The 23,045-nt window shown below is 41.8% G+C and overlaps 1 protein-coding gene across 9 annotated transcripts in view; it reads left to right on the forward strand.

Moving 5' to 3' along the window:
* The window catches only part of CRACDL (CRACD like), a 138,505-nt gene that overhangs the window by 75,884 nt on the left and 39,576 nt on the right, over positions 1-23,045 (forward strand). For all 9 annotated transcript variants that reach the window (XM_021087223.2, XM_021087224.2, XM_085016112.1 and 6 more), the window contains exons 2-3: positions 10,723-10,802; positions 22,383-22,551. In XM_021087223.2, coding sequence (XP_020942882.1) covers positions 10,733-10,802; positions 22,383-22,551 — 239 coding nt within the window. In that variant the 5' untranslated portion in view covers positions 10,723-10,732. The remainder of the gene's footprint in view (positions 1-10,722; positions 10,803-22,382; positions 22,552-23,045) is intronic.

A 23,045-nucleotide genomic window follows, 5' to 3' on the forward strand; every position in this document is an offset into this window, starting at 1 on the left:
TTTAACAGTGTGGTAATTCTGGAAATCAGATTCTCCCCCTTCCTTTAGATTTTCAGGGCTTTATTTTTAAAATTTTTTATGAAAGTATAGTTGAGTTACAATGTTATGTCAGTTTCTTCCATACAGCAAAGTGACTCAGTCATACATAAAAATACATTCTTTTTCTCGTATTATCTGCCATCATGTTCTATCACAAGTGATTGGATATCATTCCCTGTGTTATACAGCAGCATCCCATTGCTTATCCATTCTAAATGTAATAGTTTGTATCTACTAACCCCAAAGTCCCAGTCCATCCCACTTCTACCCCAACACAACACAAGTCTATTCTCCATGTCTGTGAGTCTGTTTCTGTTCTATAGATAGGTTCATTTGTGCCATATTTTACATTCCACCTGGGCTTTATATTTTTTCTCGGATCTTTTCTTACCCTGTGCCTTTCCCTGTTCATGTGCAGTGACTTTCTATTTCCCCCATATATACAGTTGCTTTGGAATGCCCCAGTCCTTAATGTCTGGCTCCCAAAAGGGGAAAAGGAAAAACTGAAGCGGGGAGAGTAAATATAGCACCAGCCCAGCCCTTTAAATCTCCTGGAAGTTCCTGCAGCTGGAAGGGGAGGGGCTTGCAACAGTAGAGGAGGTACAACAAAAATGTCAGCTCACTTCTAAGCAACTCTGTCACCATAAGCATTCATCACAGCACAGATCCCCAGTATCTGGAGAACAGAATCCTTTTTTCCCACCCTGGTTCCTTCAAGCTGTGTGCCAGCTACTCCAGGAACATGTGCGTGGCTGCCTGTCAAGGGAATAGGGAGTAGGGGTGAGTACCTGCTGTTGAACTAAGAGCTAAAATGTATTGACATTAACTGCAGTTTACATACCAGCCTTCCTCTGAAAGTGGCAAGCTTTATTTTATTTTGTTAAAATTTTTTTGGAAGTGGCAAGCTTTAAATGGACTCCAAAAGAGTTATATTAAACAGATTGTGCCAGTGCAGTTGTTGTCTAGGTGGAAGACACGCTCCTGGTGCTTCCTCCTCCACTATACTCCTAGAATGTTCCATAGACATATGTATTTATTTCTCTAGGGTAAATACCTAGGAACAGAATTGCCAAACTGTGTGGAAATTTTTTTTTTTTTTTTGGAATCTTTATGCGTTTTTTTTTTGTTTGTTTGTTTTTGTTTTTAAGGAACTGTTTTCCAAAGTTGCAGCATTTTGCATTTCCATCAGCAGTGAATGAAGGTTCCAAATTCTTCATGTCCTTGCAAACACTTGTTATTGTCTGTCTCTTGTTATTGTCTTACCTCTGGTGAAGATGAGGTAATATCTCACTTTGCTTTGAATTTGGAAGTCCCTAATGACTGATAATGTCGAGCATCTTTTTGTATGCCTATTGAGCATTTGTTTACCTTCTTTTTTTTTTTTTTTGTCTTTTGTTGTTGTTGTTATTGTTGTTGCTATTTCTTGGGCCGCTCCCTCGGCATTATTGTTGTTGTTGTTGTTGTTGCTATTTCTTGGGCCGCTCCCGCGGCATATGGAGGTTCCCAGGCTAGGGGTCCAATCGGAGCTGTAGTCTCTGGCCTACGCCAGAGCCACAGCAACGCGGGATCCGAGCCGCGTCTGCAACCTACACCACAGCTCACGGCAACGCCGGATCGCTAACCCACTGAGCAAGGGCAGGGACCGAACCTGCAACCTCATGGTTCCTAGTCGGATTCGTTAACCACTGCGCCACGACGGGAACTCCCTGTTTACCTTCTTATACAAACATCTGTTTAAATCATCTATTTTTTAAAAAATTAATTTAAAAAAATTTTTTTTGGCCACAGGCACGGCATATGATAGTTCCTGAACCAGGGAATCCAAGCTGCAGCTATGACTACACCACAGCTGCAGCAATGCTGCATCCTTAACCCCCTGCATCAGGCTGGGGATTGAACCCATGCCTCAGCAGTGACCTGAACTGCTGCAGAGACAATGCTGGATCCTTAACCCAGTGTGTCACAGTGGGAACTCCTCATTTGTTCTGAAATGGATGTCTTTTATTATTGAGTGATAGGTATTATTTCTATATTCTGGGTACAAAATCCCTTACCAAATGTGATGTGCAGGTATTTTTTCCCAGTTTGTGAGTTACCTTTACAGTTTCTTTTTTTTTGTTTGTTTGTTTTTTTGTTTTTTTGTTTTTTTTGTTTTTGTTGATGTTGTTTGTTGTTGTTGTTGTTGCTATCTCTTGGGCCGCTTCCGCGGCATATGGAGGTTCCCAGGCTAGGGGTCGAATCGGAGCTGTAGCCACCGGCCTACGCCAGAGCCACAGCAACTCGGGATCCGAGCCGCGTCTGCAACCTACACCACAGCTCACGGCAACGCCGGATCGTTAACCCACTGAGCAAGGGCAGGGACCGAACCCGCAACCTCATGGTTCCTAGTCGGATTCGTTAACCACTGCGCCACGACAGGAACTCCCTACCTTTACAGTTTCTTAATAGGTTTATTTGAAACAAAAAGTTTATACATTTGATAACTTATCTTTGGGTGTTGCATCTGAATAATCATTGCCTAGCCCAAGATCACAAATTTATTCCAATGTTTTCTTCTGAAAGTTTTTTTATAGATTTAGCACTTACATTTAAATCTATGATCCACTTTGAGGTAATTTTTATGTATAAGTGTGAGGTAAGAGTACAGATTATGCTTTGGATGTTAGTGTCCAGTTGTCCCAGCACCACTAATCTTTCCCACATTAAATTATCTTGGCACCCATGTAGAAAATCAGTTGGCCATAAAAGTATGTATTTATTTCTCCATTCTGAATTCTGTTAACCTATATGTCTAATTGTATGCTAGTACCATGCATCTTTTTTTTTTTTTTTTTTTTTTTGTCCACACCCACAGCATGTGGAAGTTCCTGGGTCAGGGATCAAACTCATGCCACAGCAGTGACCTGAGTTGCTGCAGTGACAACATGGGGTCCTTAACCTATTGTACCACAAGGGAACCCCCCCCACATTTTTTTTAGTTTCCATTTTTTTAATTTATTTAACAAAAAATTTTGTTATAGTTGATTTACAATGTTCTGTCAATTTCTGCTGTACAGCAAAGTGACTTGGTTACACATATACATACATTCTTTTTGTCACATTATCCTGCATCATCATGTTCCATTACAAGTCATTGGATATAGTTCCCTGTGCTATACTGCTGGATCTTATTGCTTATCCACTCCAAGTGCAATAGTTTGCATCCACTAACCCCAAATGCTCAGTCCATTCCACTCTCTACCTTGGCAACCATAAATCTGTTTTCACATCTATGAGTTTGTTTCTTTTCTTTAGATAGGTTCATTTGTGCCATATATTAGATTCCAGATATAGGTGGTCTCATATGGTATTTGTCTTTCTCTTTCTGACTTACTTCACTTAGTATGAGAATCTGCAGCTCCATCCATGTTGCAGCAGATGGCATTATTTTGTCTTTTTATGGCTGATTAGTATTTCATTGTGTATATGTACCACATCTTCTTAATCCATTCATCTGTCATTGGACATTTAGATTGTTTCCATGTCTTGGCTATTGTGAATAGTGCTGCAGTGAACATAGGAGTACATTATCTTTTTGAACAAATGTTTTGTCCAGGTATATGCCCAGGAGTGGGATTGCTAGATCGTATGATAGTTCTATATTTGGTTTTCTGAGAAACCTCCATACTGTTTTCCATAGTGGTTGTACCAATTTATATTCCCACCAACAGTGTAGGAGGGTTCCCTTTTTTCCACACCCTCTCTAGCATTTGTTATTCATAGACTTACTAATAATGGCCATTCTGACAGGTGTGAGGTGGTACATCATAGTAGTTTTTGATTTGCATTTCTCTAATAACTAGTGATGTTGAGCATTTTTTCATGTGCCTCTTGTCCATCTGTATGTCTTCTTTGGAGAAATGTCTATTCAGGTCTTCTGCCCATTTTTCAATTCAGTTGCTGGTTTTTTTGTTGTTGAGTTGTATGAGTTGTTTGCATATTTTGGAAATTGAGCCCTTGTCAGTTGCATTGTACCCCTGTGTATTCTTGACTGCTGTAGATTTGTACTAAGTTTTGAAAGTGTGAGTCCTCCATCTTCGCTCTTGTTCAAGGTAGTTTTGGGTCCTTTGCATTTCTGTATGAATTTTCAGATCAACTTATCAATTTCTGCAAAAAAGCCAGCTAGGGGAGTTCCTGTCGTGGCACAGTGGTTAACAAATCTGACTAGGAACCATGAGGTTGAGGGTTCGGTCCCTGCCCTTGCTCAGGGGGTTAACGATCCAGTGTTGCCGTGAGCTGTGGTGTAGGTTGCTGACGCAGCTTGGATCCTGCGTTGCTGTGGCTCTGGTGTAGGCCGAGGGCTACAGCTCTGATTCGACCCCTAGCCTGGGAACCTCCATATGCCACGGGAGTGGCCCAAAGAAATAGTGAAAAGACAAAAAAAAAAAAAAAAAAAGCTGGGATTTTGGTATGGATTGCATTGGAGTCTATATATCTATATGGGGGAGAGTTGCCATCTTGTTACTGAACCAAACTTGGGTCTCCTCACCTGCATGCAGTACAGCCAATCTACTGACCCTGGTGCATGATGAAGGAAAGTACAGCATTTGTTGCAGAGTCCAAGGCAAGGAGAACAGGCAGCTCAGGATCAAAGGCTCCAACTTCCTGATGGCTCTCAGGGAAGGGGTTTGAAAGGCAGTGTAGGGGAGGGGGCTGCAGGGTGCATGATCACCTTATGCACAGTTCTCATACTGGCTTGCCTCAGGGTGAAGTCTCAAGCATCATCAACCTTCTGGTTTCAACAGAAGTCTAGGGCCTATGTTGTCACGGTCAGCAGTTTTCATCTGGTTGGACAGGGGTCTGCTTCATATAAAAACAACTTAGGAATGTGTGTCAGGCCTTCATCTCTATCTTTCAGGGAACTGTGAGTTCAGTGACTCAGCTCTGTGGCAGATTTATAGTCTAAATTGTTGCCAGTTTCCCAGCCCAGTAGTGAGTGTTTGTTTCTACATCTTCCCATTTCCTAATCATTCACTCATGAGTCAGCCTTTAGAGACTTACAGGCGGCCCGGAAGACTAGAGCAAAAGCCTTTTACTTCAAAGGACAGGAACACACAGGCTTGCACACAGTTTCAGTCTTAAATATATCGAGTCTTTTTGTTCCCAAACACAGCATACCTTTCCATTTACTTATGTCTTCTTTCATTTCTTTTAACAGTATTTTGTAGTTTTCGGAGTACAAGTATTCTGCCTCTTTGGTTAAATGTATTCCTGAGTACTTTATTCTTTTGTATGCTATTGTAAACGGAATTTTCTTAACTTCACCTTCTGATTATTTATTGCCGGTAAGAGAGCAATGGCTGTGCCAGGCGTAGAAACTCACAGCCTTGAAAGGGAGGGGAATGGTAGGCAGACGCCTTACAAACAAGTTGCTGCTGACGGTCTTGGTGAGCATTGTGAAGAAAGGTAAAGGTACAGGGGCTGAAAATACCAGAGGGACATGAACATGGCCTGGAGGGCAGTGTGGAGTTAGTGGGACCATAGGGGTGAACACAAAGGCTTTTGTATATAATTATGTACTCGGAGGTATGTAATCAGGTTACTGCTGTTTTCCTTTGCATTGTGTAAGTAAGTATAATGGGTTGGAACCTTTAAAAGACTGTATTAAAACCTGTTCTCATTCTTCACGTGAATAAACTTTTGTAGAATGTTTCAGTATAGGCTGCAACTAATGATAGAAATCTCCTGTAAACCAGGGAGGGCCTGTGGTTCGTTAGGGTTCAGAGAGAGGGAGTGGGCAGCCCCTACCCCACCCCTGATTCTGTAGGTGCCCAGATGCCACTGATGAGTGCTGTGCACTGCTGGGGGGGCTGGAGACACAGGACCCTTTTGAGTTAATGAGAACCCCCAAAGAGGCCCCCTCTGGTCCAGATTTCAAGAACACATTTTCCTGGACTTGGATTTGAGTTGTCGGAGCCACGGGGCAGGAGATGGAGCAGAAGCTGGTTGAGGGGGTGTTGGGGCCTCCTGACTTGTACTTTTGAGTTCCAGTGAGAAACAGAAGGGGTGCTGGGAGATACTGGGTATTTGCCACATTGCCTTTCTCCTTCTGGCTTTTCCTTGAATTTCACTCAGGTGCGGGTGCATGTTTTCAGCAGGCCAGGTTATAGGGTCCAGCAAAGAAGACTTTCCCTTGTGACAGCTGTGGTTCATTTGCACCTGGAGCATCCTCCATCCATGCACCCCACAGTCCCAGAGGGCCACCTTCCTCCATAGCCTGGAATATATTTTTATCAGTTACTTGGCACCAATTTCATTTGAGGCCCATCAGGCTGTGGGGCCTTGGGAAGCTTGGGGGGCACCTAGGAACCCAAGTGTCTTGACCTTTGTGGCTCTAAAGCGGGTTGTTTGCACAAGGAAACTGGCTTCAGGAGACAGAATAGACACTCCCTAGGGCGTACCAGTTATGTGGGTGCTTGTCTGTGGTTGTGCAGAGGCAAAACCCACGGTTAAGGAACGAGATGCAGAAACCGATGGCTCTTCTTAGTGGGTGCTTGTATGTGCTGTGTCTTCAGTCCCATTTAGTTAAAGTATTACTGTCCCTATTTTGTAGATGAGGAAACTGAGGCTCAGGACTGGTAGGTGATGGGGTGTGTATTCAGCTCCAGGACTGCCTCCCTTCCAAGTCTTTCCTTTTCCTCTGCACCATATTGCACTCTTAGAGCAAGATGTTTGGAACATAAACCAGGAACAGGGAGTTCCCACCGTGGCACAAGGGGATCAGTGGCATCTCTAGAGCACTGGGACATAGATTTGATCCCTGGCTGGGCATTGCTACAAAACTGTGGCTCAGATCTGATCCCTTGCCCAGGAACTCCATATGCTGCAGGGCAGCCAAAAAATGAAATTGAAATGAAATGAAATACTTTAAAACAAACAACAATGAAAACATGAGCAGGTTTTCAAGCCTCCCACATGGGGCGAGCCTGACTTTTCATCCCTTTGTCTGTGGGATGACTTTTACCTTCATGCATGAGTCCATCAGCAGCCTTGGCTCCTAGAGGTGTTCTCTGCACCTGGGCTCCACCAGGACGTGCTTCCCAGCAACCTGAGGACCCAACTGTCCTCTCAGGTCTCCTAGCTGCCCTTCTGCTCCTGAGCCTTCTACCCTGTGCACAGACAGGGTTTTATCACAGCCGTATCATCCATCACAGTGGATCCTGAATGCCAGGATCCACTCCATACTCAGCAGGATGGGCACCGTCCTGCACACCCACCGCCGGGGCTCGTGCGCACACCCACACATCCCTAGCACTTCCTAGCAAAGAACATTTTATGAAAATGTACAGGGGTGACTGGACATTTGGAAGGTAACATCATGGTTTCTCAAGAGTGTTAGTTGATAAATCATGGCAGCCTCCACCCTCTTCCCCCAGGCCTGATGCCCTGAGAGGCCCAATGGATGCTCTCCTGGGGCTCCTTCAGCCTCTGGGCCCTGGCCTATTCCCAGACAGGGGCTGCTTGGCAGGAAGAGCTATTTCTGTATGAGGTTGGTGTCCTTTGGATTTCCCAGCTTCCCTTAAGTCCCTCTGGGGACTGCTCAGAACTCTGCTTCACTGGGTCAGTCCCTGCAAAAGGCAGGGACCACATTGGTCTCATCCATCCCTGTATCCCCAGGCCTCATAAGTGCCTGCCCATGCAGAGTATACAGTTAACATGAGTGTATAGGTTGGTGTCTCTGCTTCAATGATCTGGGCCAGTTCAACTGCAAAATGGGAAGACTTAACAGTTCTTGGCGGATTAAATGAGATCATTCAGATGATAGGCTATGTGCTTGAAAAGCAGTTGCAGTTGTTAACTCCAACTTCAAGCCATAGAAAGCTTGAGCACTTGAACTTCCTAGCTCAGTGGCAACCATAGATGATGGTACCCAGCGTAGTAGTTGGTGACTCTTAGCCAACCTTCACCATTTTTTTTCTCTCCTTCTTCTTGTATTTTCCTGCTTTTTCTTCTCTACTGCCTCTTTTGTCAAAGGCCCTGGAAGCCTCCCCCTCTTTCTATGGTAACATTTAGCAGCAGGATACTATGGGATTAGGGATTTTGATAGGGATTGCATTAAATCTGTTAATTAAATTATAGATTACTTTTGGTGGTATTGATATCACAACCATAATAAGTCTTTCAAAATCCATGAACATGGGATGTGGTTCCATTTATTGGCATTATCTTCAGTCTTTCAGCAACACTTTTTAGTTTTCAAGGTATAAGCCTTTTGTCCCTTTGGTTAAATTTATTCCTAAGTATGTTATTCTTTTTGATGCTCTTATAAATGGAATTGTTTTCTTAATTTCCTTTTGGGATTGTTCATTGTTTATAGAAACAACTGATTTTTGTGTGTTCATTTTCTGTACTGCTGCTTTGCTGAATTCATTTATTTGTTCTAACAGGGTTTTTTTGGGGGGGATCTTTAGGATCGTTTACATATAAGATCATGTCATCTGTGAACAAAGGTAATTTTACTTCCTCCTTTTTAGCTTGGATATCTTTTATTTCTTTTTCTTGCCTATGTGCTCTGGCTAGGACTTCGGTACTGTGTTGACTTGGTATGGTGAGGGGGTCTTGTTCCTGATCTTAGAGGAAAAACTTTCACGTTTTCACTGTTGAGTGTGATGTTAGCTGTGGACTTTTCATATGTGGCTTTTATTACATTGAAGTAATTTTACTCTAGTTTTTTAGCTTTTTTTAATCATAAAAAGGTGTTGAATTTTGTCAAATAGTTTTTCTCCATCAGTTGAGATAGATAATCATGTGGGTTTTTTTCCTTCGTTTGGTTGATCTGACATTTTTGTAAAACCAAATTATATGAAAATCTCTTAAGAAGCAAGGCTAATGAAGGTTTGTTCACCTTTTGAGGAACTGGCTGGTCAGTGATGGACGGTTTGACATTAATATTAAAAGAGACCTAAATATTTGACCCAACTCTAGCAATGACCTGCAACTTCTTTTCCTCTGCGAATTTTTAAAAATTCTCCCCGAATTTCCCATTATGTACTATGTACAAGTGGTAAATATTAATTGGTTAATTCAATATTTGAGCCCCCTTTTAAAGTGTGAGAATTCATAGTGATGCCAATAAGAAATCGCTTTCCAAATAAATGATGCGTTAGTCTGCGTGGGGTAGAGTGTACTGTTTAGAAGTCAGCTGTGGGGGAGTTCTCTTCGTGGCACAGCGGAAACGAATCCAACTAGGAAACATGAGGTTGCAGGTTTGATTCCTGGCCTCACTCAGTGGCTTAAGGATCGATCCACTGTTGCCATGAGCTGTGACGTAGGTCGCAGGCGTGGCTCAGATCCTGTGTTGCTGTGGCTGTGGTGTAGGCCGGCAGCTATAGCTCCGATTGGATCCCTAGCCTGGGAACCTCCATATGCTGCGGGTGTGGCCCTAAAAGGCAAAAAAAAAAAAAAGAAGTCAGCTGTGGGAGTTGGCTCAGTGGGTCAAGACTCGGACATTTGTCAGGATGCAGGTTCTATCCCTGGCCTCGCTCAGTGGGTTAAGGATCCGATCCAGCATTGCCACAAGCTGTGGCTTAGGTTGCAGATGTGGCCTGGATCTGGTGTTGCTGTGGCTGTGGTGTAGGCCTGCAGTTGCAGCTCTGATTTGACCCCAACCCCAGGAACTTCCGTATGCCACAGGTGCGGCCGGAAAAAGAGAAAAAAGTCAGCTGTGAAAGGCAGGAATACAGCTCCATATTCTACAGCCAGAATATTGACCAGTAATCATTTATTTGATTTTCATAGAGTTAGAGGTTTTTAATTTAGGAAGAAACTAAGTCCCTATAGATGAAATTAGGAAGATATCTAGGATGATTTTCTTTGAAATAACCCAGTGGCGGGGGAGGGGAGAAGTGGTAAAGATGAAGCCAGAGTCATGGTGTATTAAGTGCATTACGCATTCACTGTACTTTTGTACCTGTTTGAAATTTTTCTTAAGAAAAAGTTCAGAAAAGAAACAATGTCAATAAATGGTGATGCAGCTGTATATCAAAGTGCTATGGGAGTTCGCATTGTGGTGCAGTGGAAACGAATCTGACTAGTATCCATGATGATGCAGGTTCAATCCCTGGCCTCCCTCAGTGAGATAAGGATCTGGTGTTGCCGTGAGCTGTGGTGTAGGTCGAAGATGTGGCTCAGATCCTGTGATGCTGTGGCTGTGGCTGGCAGCTGTAGCTCCAATTCAAGCCCTAGGCTGGGAACCTCCATATACCGCTGGTGCAGCCCTAAAAAGAAAAAAAAAAAAGAACGTTATGTAGCCATTGCAATAACACATCAAGAACTTTACTGATGTGGGAGAAGTAAGACAAGACGATCAGGACCCCAGTCTTACTAATATGATGCATGTGTGCTTGTGCATAAATAATGGAAGGAAATATATGAAAATATTGAAATTTTTTTTTTCGAAGAAAGGAACCTGATGTGCGTTGTATTGGTAAAGCATTTTCCACTTTCCTGCTTTCCATTAAACTTTTGCGGTCAATGATTAGATAAACACCTGCGTGGTTCCTGATCTTGAGCTGTGGACACATATTTGGCCTCTTCTGTCCTGGACTCTGTCTTTTCTGGGATCCTGGGCCCAGGGCAGTCACCACCAAGTCAGTCGTTAACTTCAGACCTGTTCCTCTGACCCGACTTTCTGTCTGATTTTAGCGATCTGGACATGATTTCCACAAGGGTGATGGACATTAAGCTTCGGGAGGCTGCCGAAGGCCTCGGAGAGGATGGCACAGGTAAGGCCCTCGCTTTTCCTGCCCTGGGTGGTGGGGCGCAGAGAGGGGCTGCTGGAGCCAGGCCTTTGGTGCTCTCTGCGTGGAGAACAGGTTCAGTTCACAGTGCATCCAGACTGCCCCAGGCCCTGGTGTGTGGCTAGAGAGCATGTCCAGACTGCTGAAGGCCTCTTGAGGGCAGTGCTCCTTTGCTTCACCATCAGATGGGTGGGGGAAGGGTGCTTGAGTTATTGTCCTCCGTCCTGGAGGTGAACATGGCCCATGTTTGGTTGACTCAGAAGCAAAGGAGGAGAGGGCAATGGAGTCATTTGGAGGGACATCCAAAATTTTCAGTAGGACATCAGGCAAAGTGTTGGGTGGCCTAATCATCCAGAAGATGTCACAATCTCAAGACAGGGCTTTTGAGCGCTCTTTGATGGCTTCTGTTCTCCTTCAGGAGGTCTTTTTTTTTTTTTTTTTGTCTTTTGTCTTTTGTACTCTCAGGGCTGCACCCGTGGCATATGGAGGTTCCCAGGATGGGGTCTAATCAGAACTGTAGCTGATGGCCTATGGCAGAGACACAGCACTGTGGGATCCAAGCCATGTCTGTGATCCACACCACAGCTCACGGCAACACTGGATCCTTAACCCACTGAGCAAGGTCAGGGATCGAACCCACAACCTCATGGTTCCTAGTCAGATTTGTTAACCACTGAGCCACAATGGGAACTACTCAGGAGGTCTTTATTATACTTTGTACTGAACTTAACCCCAACCCATGGATCCTCATCTCATAGCACGTTCCAGGAGTTACCAGTTATGTGATTGGCTTATTCTTATCCGGAGATTGCTATGTAGGTTTTGATAGAGATGTAAAATTGATATTAAAAAACAGTGATCTTGGGGAGAGGGAGGGAGGGGGATGGACTGGGAGTCTGGGGTTAGTAGATGCAAACTATGACATTTAGAATGAAGATAATATGAGAAAAGATAGATAGATAGATAGATAGATAGATAGATAGATAGATAGATAGATGTGACTGGGTCACTTTGCTATACAGCAGCAATTGACACAACATTGTAAATCAATTAGACTTTTAATTAAAAAAATTTTTAAAAACCACTCATCTCCCCACATGTACGTTTTCCCTAGATCAGCCATTTATACTCTCACCTTATTTCGGTGACAAAGATCTCCATCTCTCTCTTTGGGTCAACGTGCTAGTAGTGATCGTCTTTGATATAGTTCAGGGGACAGCTTCTAATAATATTAAATCCTAGCTGCTCACTTTTTGCTTCAGATATTTCTTTTTTTTTTTTTTTACTTTATTTTTTTAAAATTACTTAATGGATTTTATTACATTTATAGGTGTACAACCATCATCATAGCCAAATTTTACTGTATTTCCCTCCCAAACCCTCAGATATTACTTTCATTAAAGACTTTATTTCACGTGTTAAAGATAGATTGTCCTGATTATTCCATATTAGAATTACTTTTCTTCTGTCACATTGCAGTGGATAACCAAATAAACCTAAACATAAGGTAAGGCTTTAAAAATTAACCCTTAGAGGGAGTTCTCGTCATGGCGCAGTGGAAACGAATCTGACTAGGAACCATGAGGTTTCGGGTTCAATCCCTGGCCTTGCTCAGTGGGTTAAGGATTTGGCGTTGCCATGAGTTGTGATATAGGTCACAGGTACAGCTCAGATCTGGCGTTGCTGTGGCTCTGACTTGGGCCGGCAGCTATAGCTCCGATTGGAACCCTAGCCTGGGAACCTCCATGTGTCTTGGGTATGGCCTCAAAAAGGTAAAAGACAAAAAAAAAAAAAATTAAAAAAATAACCCTTAGAGCAAATGGCATTTTGAAATCTATGATATTTGGGGACACCGAGTTATTACTGACTTGAAACAAGAAAAAAGCATTTGAAGAAGTATTTCATTATCCTGAAACAACCTCGATAAAAGCTGGTTTGGAATACTTACAGAGAATATGTACATGAAGAATCAACTTTTAAAAAGAAAGAGAAATTATGTATTATTTTTTCAAGTAATAGTGAGCTAAGTTATACAGACCCACCCCCTCTCATGTAAAATATAAATCCTAGATAAGAACATTAAAATATATATATATATATATATGTATTTTAAAAAGGAAGACATGGAGTTCCTGCCATGGCTCAGTGGTAATGAACTTGACAAGTATCCATAAAGATGCAGGTTTGATCCCTGGCCTCGCTCGGTGGGTTTCCATGGTTAAGGATCCGGTGTTGCCGTGAGCTATGGTGTAGTTTGTAGATGTGGCTTGGATCCCACATTGGGGTGGCTGTAGTGTAGGCCAGCAGGTGCAACTCCCATTCGACCCCTAGCCTAGGAACTTATATATGCTGAAAGTGCAGCCTTAAGAAAAAAACAAAAAGAGATGAAGTCAGCCATTAGGGTGATGCCTCTACAAGCCAAGGAACCCCAAAGGTTGCTGGCAAACCATCAGGTTAGGGGAGAAACATGTAATAGATTTCTCCATCATGACCCTTCGAAAGAACTAACCACACCAGCAACACCTTGATCTCAGACTTCTGGCCTCCAGAACTGAGACAATACAATTCTGTTGTTTAAGCCACTGAATGTGTGGTACTTTGTTAGGGCTGCCCTAGCAAACCAACACACAGCAGAAACAAGAGAAACAGACACACAAAGGCATCAAATATCAGAATTACCAAGTACATGCTATAAAACAACCATGCTTACGATGTTTGAAGATAATGCGAGTTTGAAAATATCTGGAAAGAGCAAAGAACTATAAAAAGTGGTATAGGAGTTCTCTTCATGGCTCAGCAGTTAACGAACCCACTAGTATCCATGAGGGACACGGGTTTGATCCCTGGCCTCATTCAGTGGGTTAAGGATCTGGCTTTGCCATGAGCTGTGGTATAGGTCAAAGATGTGGCTCGGATCCTGCGTTGCTGCGGCTGTGGTGTGTAGGCCGGCAGCTACAGCTCTGATTCGACCCCTACCCCTGGGAACCTCCATATGCTGGCCCTAAAATAGCAATTAAAAAAAAAAGTGGTACAGCCAGTGCTATAAGACAAAAGAAAAAAATAAAAGGGAGAAAGATAGAAGAAATAAAACTCTCTCTCTTTGCAGATGCCATGATTATACAAAATATCAAAAACTATCTAGAACTCTTAAGCCCTTTTAGCAAGATGGCAAGATACAAGGTCAATATACAAAAATCAGTTGTATTTCAATATAACTAGCAATGAACAATTGAAGAGTAGAAATTTTGAAATGTACTATTTATAATAGCATCTATCCAAAGAAATACTTAGGTGTGAATGTAAGAATATATATGTAGAATCCATATATTGAAAATACAAATACTTGTTTATAGAAATCAGTGAAGACCTAAATACATAGAGTGATATACTACATGTTATGGACCGAAGGTTTGTGTCCCCCCAAAATCCATGTGTTAAATGTTAAACCCCCAAAGTGATTATATTTAGACGGGGGGGCCTCTGGAAGGTAGTTGGGTCGTGAGGGTAAAGCCATCATGAATGGAATTAGTGCCCTTATAATTAGTGCCCTTATATGAAGATGCCAGAGAGCTAAGTGCTTTCTGCCATATGGTGACGCAACAAGAAACCATATCTAAAAACCTGTCAGAGAGCCCTCAACAGAACCCCGCCACGTTCGCACCCTGATCTCAAAGTCCCAGCCTCCACAACAGTGAGAAATAAATTCCTGTCATTTATAAGCCACCAAGTCCATGGTGCTTTATTATAGCATCCCGAATGGACGAAGACACCATGCTTGTGGACTGGAAGACTCAGGGTTGCTAAGAGGCAGTTCTCCCCAAGTTGAGCTGCAGAATGGTAGGTGTGTCGGTACTTGTGGGGCAGAGTGTATTGTTTATAAGTCAGCCACGGAAGAGGCAGGATGCAGTGGGTTGAAGATTCTGTAGCAAGAATCTTCCAGCTGAGGGAACCAGAACCTGTCCACAACCCATCCACGTGCTGTAGTACACACCCGAGTTCATCAAGGACAGAAGATCCTCTAGTCTGAACCTCGCCCTCTGTACTTCATCTGGCAGTTGCTGTCCTCAGTAATAAACTGGTAATCTAGCAAGTGGGGAAAAAAAGAGTATTGGCCAGTAATCATTTATATGATTTCCATAGAAAGCCAAAGATTTTTTTTTTTTTAATTTCGGAAGCAGCCAAATCCATATGAATGCTATGGTAATGATTTGTTTTGAAAGAACCTGGTGGGGAGGGGGAGGAATAAAAATGAAACAATCAAAATCCTAACAGGATATTTTTCCAGTATTGACAAGCTGAATTTACATGAAAAAGCAAAAGAAGTAGAAGAGTGAAAACAGTTTTGAAAAAGAACAAAGTTGGCAGACTCACATTATCTGCCCTCAAGACTTCCTGTAAAGCTGTAATAATTAATCCAGTGTGGTATCAATGAAAGAAAGAATGGATGCATAGAGATAGGATAGAAGAGAGCCCTGACATAGATGTATTCAAACATAGCCAATTGATTTTTGATGAAGATACAGTGGTAACTGTCTTTTTAACAAATGGTACTAGAGCAATCAGAAATGCATCTGTAAAAAAAATGAATTGGCCTATACCTCAGTGAGCACACAAAAATTAGATGCAAACTGTACATTTAGAATGGATAAGCAATGAGGTCCTACTGTACAGCACAGGAAACTATATCTAATCTCTTGGGATAGAACATGATGGAAGATAGTATCAGAAAAAGAATGTATATTTATGTATGGCTGGGTCACTTTGCTATACAGCAGAAATGGACAAAACACTGTAAATCAACTATACGCTAATAAAAAATAAAAAATATCATAGGCATAAATGTAACGCTATAAAACCTTCAAAAGAAAACAAAGTATTTGTGACCTAGGATTAGATAAGAGTTCTTAAATATCACACCTCAACCCCTCAGAGAAAAAATGGATAAATTGGACTTTATCAAAATTAAAAACTTTTTCTGTGAAAGACATTATTAAGAACATGAAAAGACAGGTCACAGACTGGGAGAAAATATTTGTAGATCACATTTGACAAGGGACTTGTATTTAGAATTCTCAAAATTCATTAGTAAGAAAACTAACAACCCAATTAAAAATAGGCATAGGATTTTTCAAGATGATTTACTTAAGAAGATAGACAGCTGGGAGTTCCCTGGTGGCCTAGTGGTTAGGACTGGGTGCTTTTACTGCTTCGGCCTGGGTTCAGTCTCTGGTCTGGGAGCTGAGATTCCACATCAGGCCACCTACATGCTGCAGCCAAGAAGAAGAAACACAGTTGGCAAAGAAGTAAATGAAAAAGTGCTCAGCGTCAGTAGTCAGTAGTGGAGTTCCTTTCGTGCTCAGCAGAAATGAATCTGACGAGCATCCATGAGGACACAGGTTTGATCCCCGGCCTTGCTCAGTGGCTTAAGGATCCAGTGTTGCCATGAGCTGTGGTGTAGGTCACAGATGCAGCTCGGATCTGGTGTTGCTATGGCTGTGGTGTAGGCCGGCGGCTACATCTCTGATTTGACCACTAGCCTGGGAACCTCCATATGCCGCGGTTGCGGCCCTAAAAGACAAAAAACAAACAAACAAACAAAAAACAGTCACTAGTTAATGCAAATTAAAACTACAACAAGATACCACTGTATACCTATTGGAATGGCAAAAACAACTATCTGACAATAACTAGTGCTGGTGAGGATGCAGAGCAACTGGAACTTTTATATATTGCTGATGAAAATGCAAAATAGCCAATTTGGAAAGTATTTTATCAGCTTCTTACAAAATTAAACATACACTGAGTCTCTGACTTTCCAGTCCTACTCCTAGGTATTTACCCAAAAGAAAGGAAACCTCATGTTTACACAAAAGCCCATAGCAACTTTATTTTTGTTTATATGCATACATGGGACAGTACTCAGCTATACTAAGGACAAGCTATTGATTGACGTAACAGCCTGGCTGAGTCTCTAATGCGTGGTGCTAAGTGAAAAAAGCCAGAATCAAAAGGAAGCATATTATATGAACTGATCCATATGACATATCTGGAAGAGACAAAACTATAAAAACAAAGAAGATGTCAGTGCTTTCCAGGGGTGAAAGATGGAGGAAGAGTTTGACTACAAAAGACAGCAATAGGAGTGATGTATCTTGATTTTTGGTGGTGATTATTCAACTCTGTATACACCAAAAAGAGTGAATTTTACTCAGGTGATTTTGTGTGTGTGTGTGGCCTGTGGAAATTTCTAGGCCAGGGATCCAACCTGTATGACCTGAGCCACAGCAGTGATAATACTAGATCCTTAACTGCTAGGCCATCAGGGAACTCCTTACTGATGCTATTTTTAAAACAACTTTTTTTTTTCTTTTTTTTTTTTCTTTTTTCAGGGCCACACCCATGGCATATGGAGGTTCCCAGGTTAAGGGTCCAATCAGAATTGTAGCTGCTGGCCTATGCCAGAGCCACAGCAATGTGGGATCCGAGCTGCGTCTGCGACCTCTACCACAGCTCACAGCAACACCAGATCCTTAACCCACTGATCAAGGCCAGGGATCAAACCCGCATCCTCATGGATGGTAGTTGGGTTCACTAACCACTGACCCATGATGGGTACTCCTAAAACAACTTTTAAATGTTGTACCAGATTTGAAAAACAAATCAAATGGATTTTTTAGAAATAAGCTATGCAATTAAAAATTCAGTGCATGAGTTTAATAGCAGATTATATCAGCTCAGGATAAATCACAAGGCATACAGAATGTATCAAAGAGTCACAAAATGAAAAAAAAAGGAGAACTCAGAAATAGGACAAGAAGCATAGCAATCAGTGAAAGGGTGTAACAGACATTGGAGCTCCATCTCAGGAGAGGAGAGAGTACTTGTGAATTTTCTGGAATTGATTTTTAAAAATATGATCCAATCCACAGATTTAAGAAGCTGAATGAATCCCAAGAAGGATAAAGTAAAGGAAACCCACACAGAACAAGAATATAGAAAACCCAAGACAAAATGAAAAATCTTAAAATTAGTCTGAGGGAAAAAAAAAAGGCAAATTACCTTCAAAGGAACAATAAACTGACTTCTCAACCCAACAGAAGCCATTGAGCAGTGAAATAATGTCTTTAGTATTATTTTATCAGTTTCTCACAAAAGTTTAACTATCAGCCTGGGTAAACCTTATACCCACGAAAATGATATTCCAAGAATGAAGGAGAAATAAAGATATTTTCAGACAAACAAAAGCTGAATTTCTCACTAGGAGACCATCACTAAAGTAGATTCTAAAGGAATCTGCCTTTAGGCAGAAGGAAGATTATCCTTATCAAGGGTCTGAACACGGGAAAGAATGACAAGCAAAGAAAATAAGAAACAAGCAGCCACATCTAAATGAACATGGACATGGAATAATATCTTTTGGGTTTTTAAAGATCAGAATGAAAGTAATAGGGCATAAAAATTAAAGCACTCCAGCTTACTCTAGCTTTCTTGTTTTGTCTCAGAATATGTTGTTTAGTTTCCAGGGTAACCCCCCAAAAAGCAGAGATAAAAGGGAGTTTACAAACTAGAAGCGGGAAGAAATTGAATAACCTTTTAAAGTCAGTTAATCCAAAGACAGGAAGAAAGGAGATTAAGAAAAACCACATAAGATGGTAGGCTTGTCTCTGTTAACCTGTCAGCAATTAGTGTGTCAGTAGCTGACTGCATTAATCGTTCCAGTTAGAAGTTAAAGACCAGGAATTCCTGTCATGGCTCAGCGGAAACAAATCTGACTAGTATCCATGAGGACACAGGTTTGATCCCTGGCCTTTCTCAGTGGGTTAAGGACCCGGCGTTGCCGCGAGCCTCAGGGCAAAGATGCAGCTCAGATCTGGTGATACCATGACTGTGTCTGTGGCGTAGGCTGCTGGCTATAGCCCCAATTTGACCTCTAGCCTGGGAACCTTCAGATACCCCAGGTTCAACCCTAAAAAAATAGGTGTTAAAGACCATCAGGTTGGCTTTTTAAAACTCTAACTCTCTTAAATGTGAGGATTCAGAAGAGTTGAAGGTAAAAGGACAGAAAAAAACAAACAAACAAAAAAACACCTTGCAAACACTGAGCCAAAGGAAGCTGGTATAGCTGTATTAATAACAGTAAAAGTTTAAGGTAAAAAGCATCACTAAAAAGAAAGGGAATCATTTTACAAAAGATTAACTTCCCCAGCAAGATATTAATGTTACCTTTCTATGACATTTACCAACATAAAGTCAAAAGTTATACAAAGTAGAAATTGACAGTGAAATTAAGATAAATCTATAGTCAGGGTCAGTTATTTTGTAATACATCTCCATCGGTAACTGATAGGACAAATTGTTAAAAATTAAAGAGGAAGTATTTGGACAACACAATTAAAAAGAAAGAGGGCTTGTCCTAATTGATGTATATAGGACATTGAAGAAAGTACCATATTTTCAAGCACCCTAGGAACATTTAAAAATTTATGGTAAGCTGTAAAGCAAGGCTTGACAAATTTGAATGGATTCCAATTATACAGAGTATGTTTTGTGACCACAGTGCAGTTAAACCAGAGCTCAATGACAGAGATAATAAGAAAATCCCCAAGTGCTTGGATATTAAGACATACTTTTCTAAATAACCTATAGGTCCTAGTAGGGATTATAATGAAAATTAGAAAATGTTTTCAACCAAACAGTAAGGAAACTATATATCAAGACATATAGATAAAGCTAAAACAGATTTAGAGGGAAGTATATTGCCTTAAATGTGTGTATTATACAAACAGAAAGCCTAAAAATTAAGTAGCCAAGTATTCATCTCAAGATGTTTAAAAAGATAGCAAAACTAAACCTGAAGAAAGCAAGAGGAAGGAAAGAAAAACCAGAACAGAAATTAATACAATAAAAAAACAAACAGGGAGTTCCCTTTGGGGCTCAGCGGTTTACAAACCCAACTAGTATCCATGAGGACTCAGGTTCGATCCCTGGCCTCGCTGAGTGGTTAAGGATCCAGCGTTGCTGCATGCCAACGTAGGTCGCAGATGTGGCTCGGATTGTTGCTATGGCTGTGGCATAGACTGGCAGCTGTAGTTCCATTCCACCCCTAGCCTGGAACCTTCATATACCGCAGGTGCAGCCCTAAACGGCAAAAACAAAACCAAAACCATTTAGTAAAGGGAATTAAAGCCAAACTTTTAGGCATATGAAGTTGACAAACCTTTAGTGTAATTGATCAAGGAAAAAAGGAGGTACAGGTAATATCAAGGCTGAGAAAAGGTGGCTTTATTTTAAGTAGTATGAATGCTAAAATAATAAGAGGATGTTATTAATAACTATGCCAATACATTTGAAAATGTGGGGGGAAATAACTTCTAGAAAACTGAGACAATAAACTCAAGAAGTAGAAAACCTAAATAGTTCCTGTAACCGTTAAAGACATTGAATGAAAAAGCCTAGCAGGTGGACATAAATAACACAAACAGGCCCCCAATGCACAGCAAAGCAAACAGATGTGTCCAGCGGTGATGCACTCTAGGTCTTCATAGCCACTCTGTTTAACCCTGAAGCAGCATCTTCGTGAGGCTGCGTGTTTGTTCAGATGTTAGGAGTGCATACCTGGTTGTCGACCAGCCAAAGGCCGGATGGTGTCCTGGCAGATTCAGAAAATTCTTAAGGACTTTTCCAAATAATAAACTCTCTTTAAGAACCATCAGTTAACAACATAAAACATTCTGTGAAGGAAACTTCCACTGGGAGTTAAGGGAACCTGGCTGTAGAGCTCATTTCCTTTGGAGGCAGAAATTTGCTCCAAGGTAATGGAGGTTTGAATCCAAGTGTAGAGTCATCCTAAGAAGTTCTCCACATTAAGGGCAGGTCATGGAAGCTTCCCAAGGAGGGCTTTAAAATAAACAAAACATAAAGCTCCTGGTTCTTTCAAAAGGAAATCAGGGAGTTCTCTGGTAGTCTAGTGGGTAGGACTCAGCGCTTTCACTGCTGTGGCCTGGGATTAGTTCCTGGTCCGGGAACTGAGATCCCACATCAACCTGCTGCACACCATGGCCAAAATAATTAAATACATAAAATGTTCCATTGGCGTTCTCGTGGCTCAGCAGAAACGAACCTGACTAGAATCCATGAAGATGCAGGTTCAATCCCTGGCCTCGATCAGTGGGTTAAGAATCTGATCTGGTGTTGCCATGAGCTGAGGTGTGGGATGCAGATGAGGCTGGGACCCTCTGTTGCTGTGGCTGTGCTATAGGCCGGCAGCTGCAACTACAATTCAGCCCCTAGCCTGGGAACCTTCATATGCCTCAGGCATGGTCCTAAAATAAAATAAAATGCTCCATTGCTTTAAAAAAATTTTTTTTAAAAAAGGACTTCAGCCTACAAAATGATTTACTAATAAAACAAATCAGTTATTGGCAAATTTCCTGGGTAGATTAGATAGCGCCCTGGTAATCTGTTTTATCACATCCTTCTATTGTTAGTGTTCATAAATATTCAGAAGGAAAGAAATGAGCTTTGGTGAGCTGCTGAAATGGGGGGGGCATATGATGGAATTTGGGGGTGAGAAGGGAATGTAAGAGAAGAAATTACAACATCTTTAAAAGTGTGGATTCTAACAACCCAGGAAGCCTGGCAGGGTCGGGCCAGCACTGTCACCACCATTTCATGGTTTTTCTCCACCAAAGTTGTTAGTGCATCACAGCGTTCAGCGCTCCAGGAGCTCCACTGGCCTGAGAGGCTGGGCTTCCTCCGATTGTCTGTGGTCCCCACATCCAGGCTCAGTGAAGCACATACAAGGATTATTTTTGAAAAATAATTTGTGTTGTCATTATGGCCTTTACCTCCTCAGGATTCTTTTGCTTTTGACTGTGTATATTTTAGAGATTAAAACTTGATATCCTTTATACAATGGAATATTCCTCAGCCATTTAGAAAAAGGGGAAGAATACATGCTATGTACCATCATGCCAAATCTCAGAAGCAGTATATGCCCTGAAAGAAGCACACGCAAGAGCCTCTACTCCATGATTCCCTGCCACAGGATGTGCTGTATGAATTTGAGAATGGGCAAAAGAAATGCATGGCAATAGAAATAAGGAAAGTGGTTGCATCAAAATAGTAAACTCTTTGAGTTCCCTGGTGGCTCAGCAGGGGGTTAAGGACCTGGCATTGTCACTGCTTTGACAATGCCCAGGAATTTCCACATGCTGCAGGCTCAGCCAACAAAACAACAAAACAAAACAATAAACTCTTTAGGAATAAGTTTAACCAAAAAGGTGAAAGATCTATTAAATAGGGTTGATTTCAAGTGAGAGGAAAATTGTTCGTGCTTTGATTATTCTGTGATCGTGCTCCAAAGCTTTCTTAGTTCTTTTATTCAATGTTCAAAATAAACAGAAATCAAGATTGGTTTCCAGGTACACCGTGTGCTTCACGTCCTGTAGGGTGGAAGGACTTTTCAGGAGCGAGTGGTTGATGCAAAGACAGAAATCTCACTTTCCTGCTCACGCGCATCTGGTACATGTTTGGTAAATGCTCACACACAGTCTTTCTGCATAGGAAAGAAAAAGTCCAAATTCAAAACGTTTAAGAAGTTCTTCGGGAAGAAGAAGAGGAAGGAATCGCCTTCTTCCACAGGAAGCAGCACCTGGAAACAAAGTCAGGTGAAGAACGAGGTCATTGCCGTCGAGTCAGGGCCAGCCGGCTGCGACTCAGAGGATGAGCTGGAGTAAGTTGCCTTTTTCACCCTTCAGGCTTGTGTGTTCCAAGGAGCTGGGGGGGGGGGGCAGGAGACCTCAAGTATGCAGGCTCGTTGTCATGGTAACGCAGTGACTCTCTGAGCCAACTTTATGCTTTAGTCATAGTATTGGAAGTTCTTCTGTAGAAGTGGTGTTTTCTGTCTGTTTGTACATAAGGATGGAGAAAGTTGGTGAAGGGAAATATTATGAGGTATCTGTTATGTGCCAGGTGTGTAAATATTAAAAATCTTCAATAACTCTGGGAGAGGAGGTCAGGTATATCATTTTGTAAATGAGCAAACCAAGCTTTGGAGACATTTTGGAACATTTACCCCCATGTCCCACAGCTGGAAGTGGAAAGATTAGGATGCAATCCTTGTTTTAATTTGACTTAAAACTCTCTTGAGGACCTGGATACTATACCAGAAAAATACATCTCTCTAAGCCTGGAATCCTGAGTAACCTAAGAAAATGTTCCATTTGA

Source organism: Sus scrofa, chromosome 3 (assembly GCF_054392235.1).
Source record: "Sus scrofa isolate SSC_HxYL_T2T_F1_AM1 chromosome 3, Sscrofa_HxYL_maternal_Yorkshire_Landrace_v2.0, whole genome shotgun sequence".
NCBI lineage: Eukaryota > Metazoa > Chordata > Mammalia > Artiodactyla > Suidae > Sus > Sus scrofa.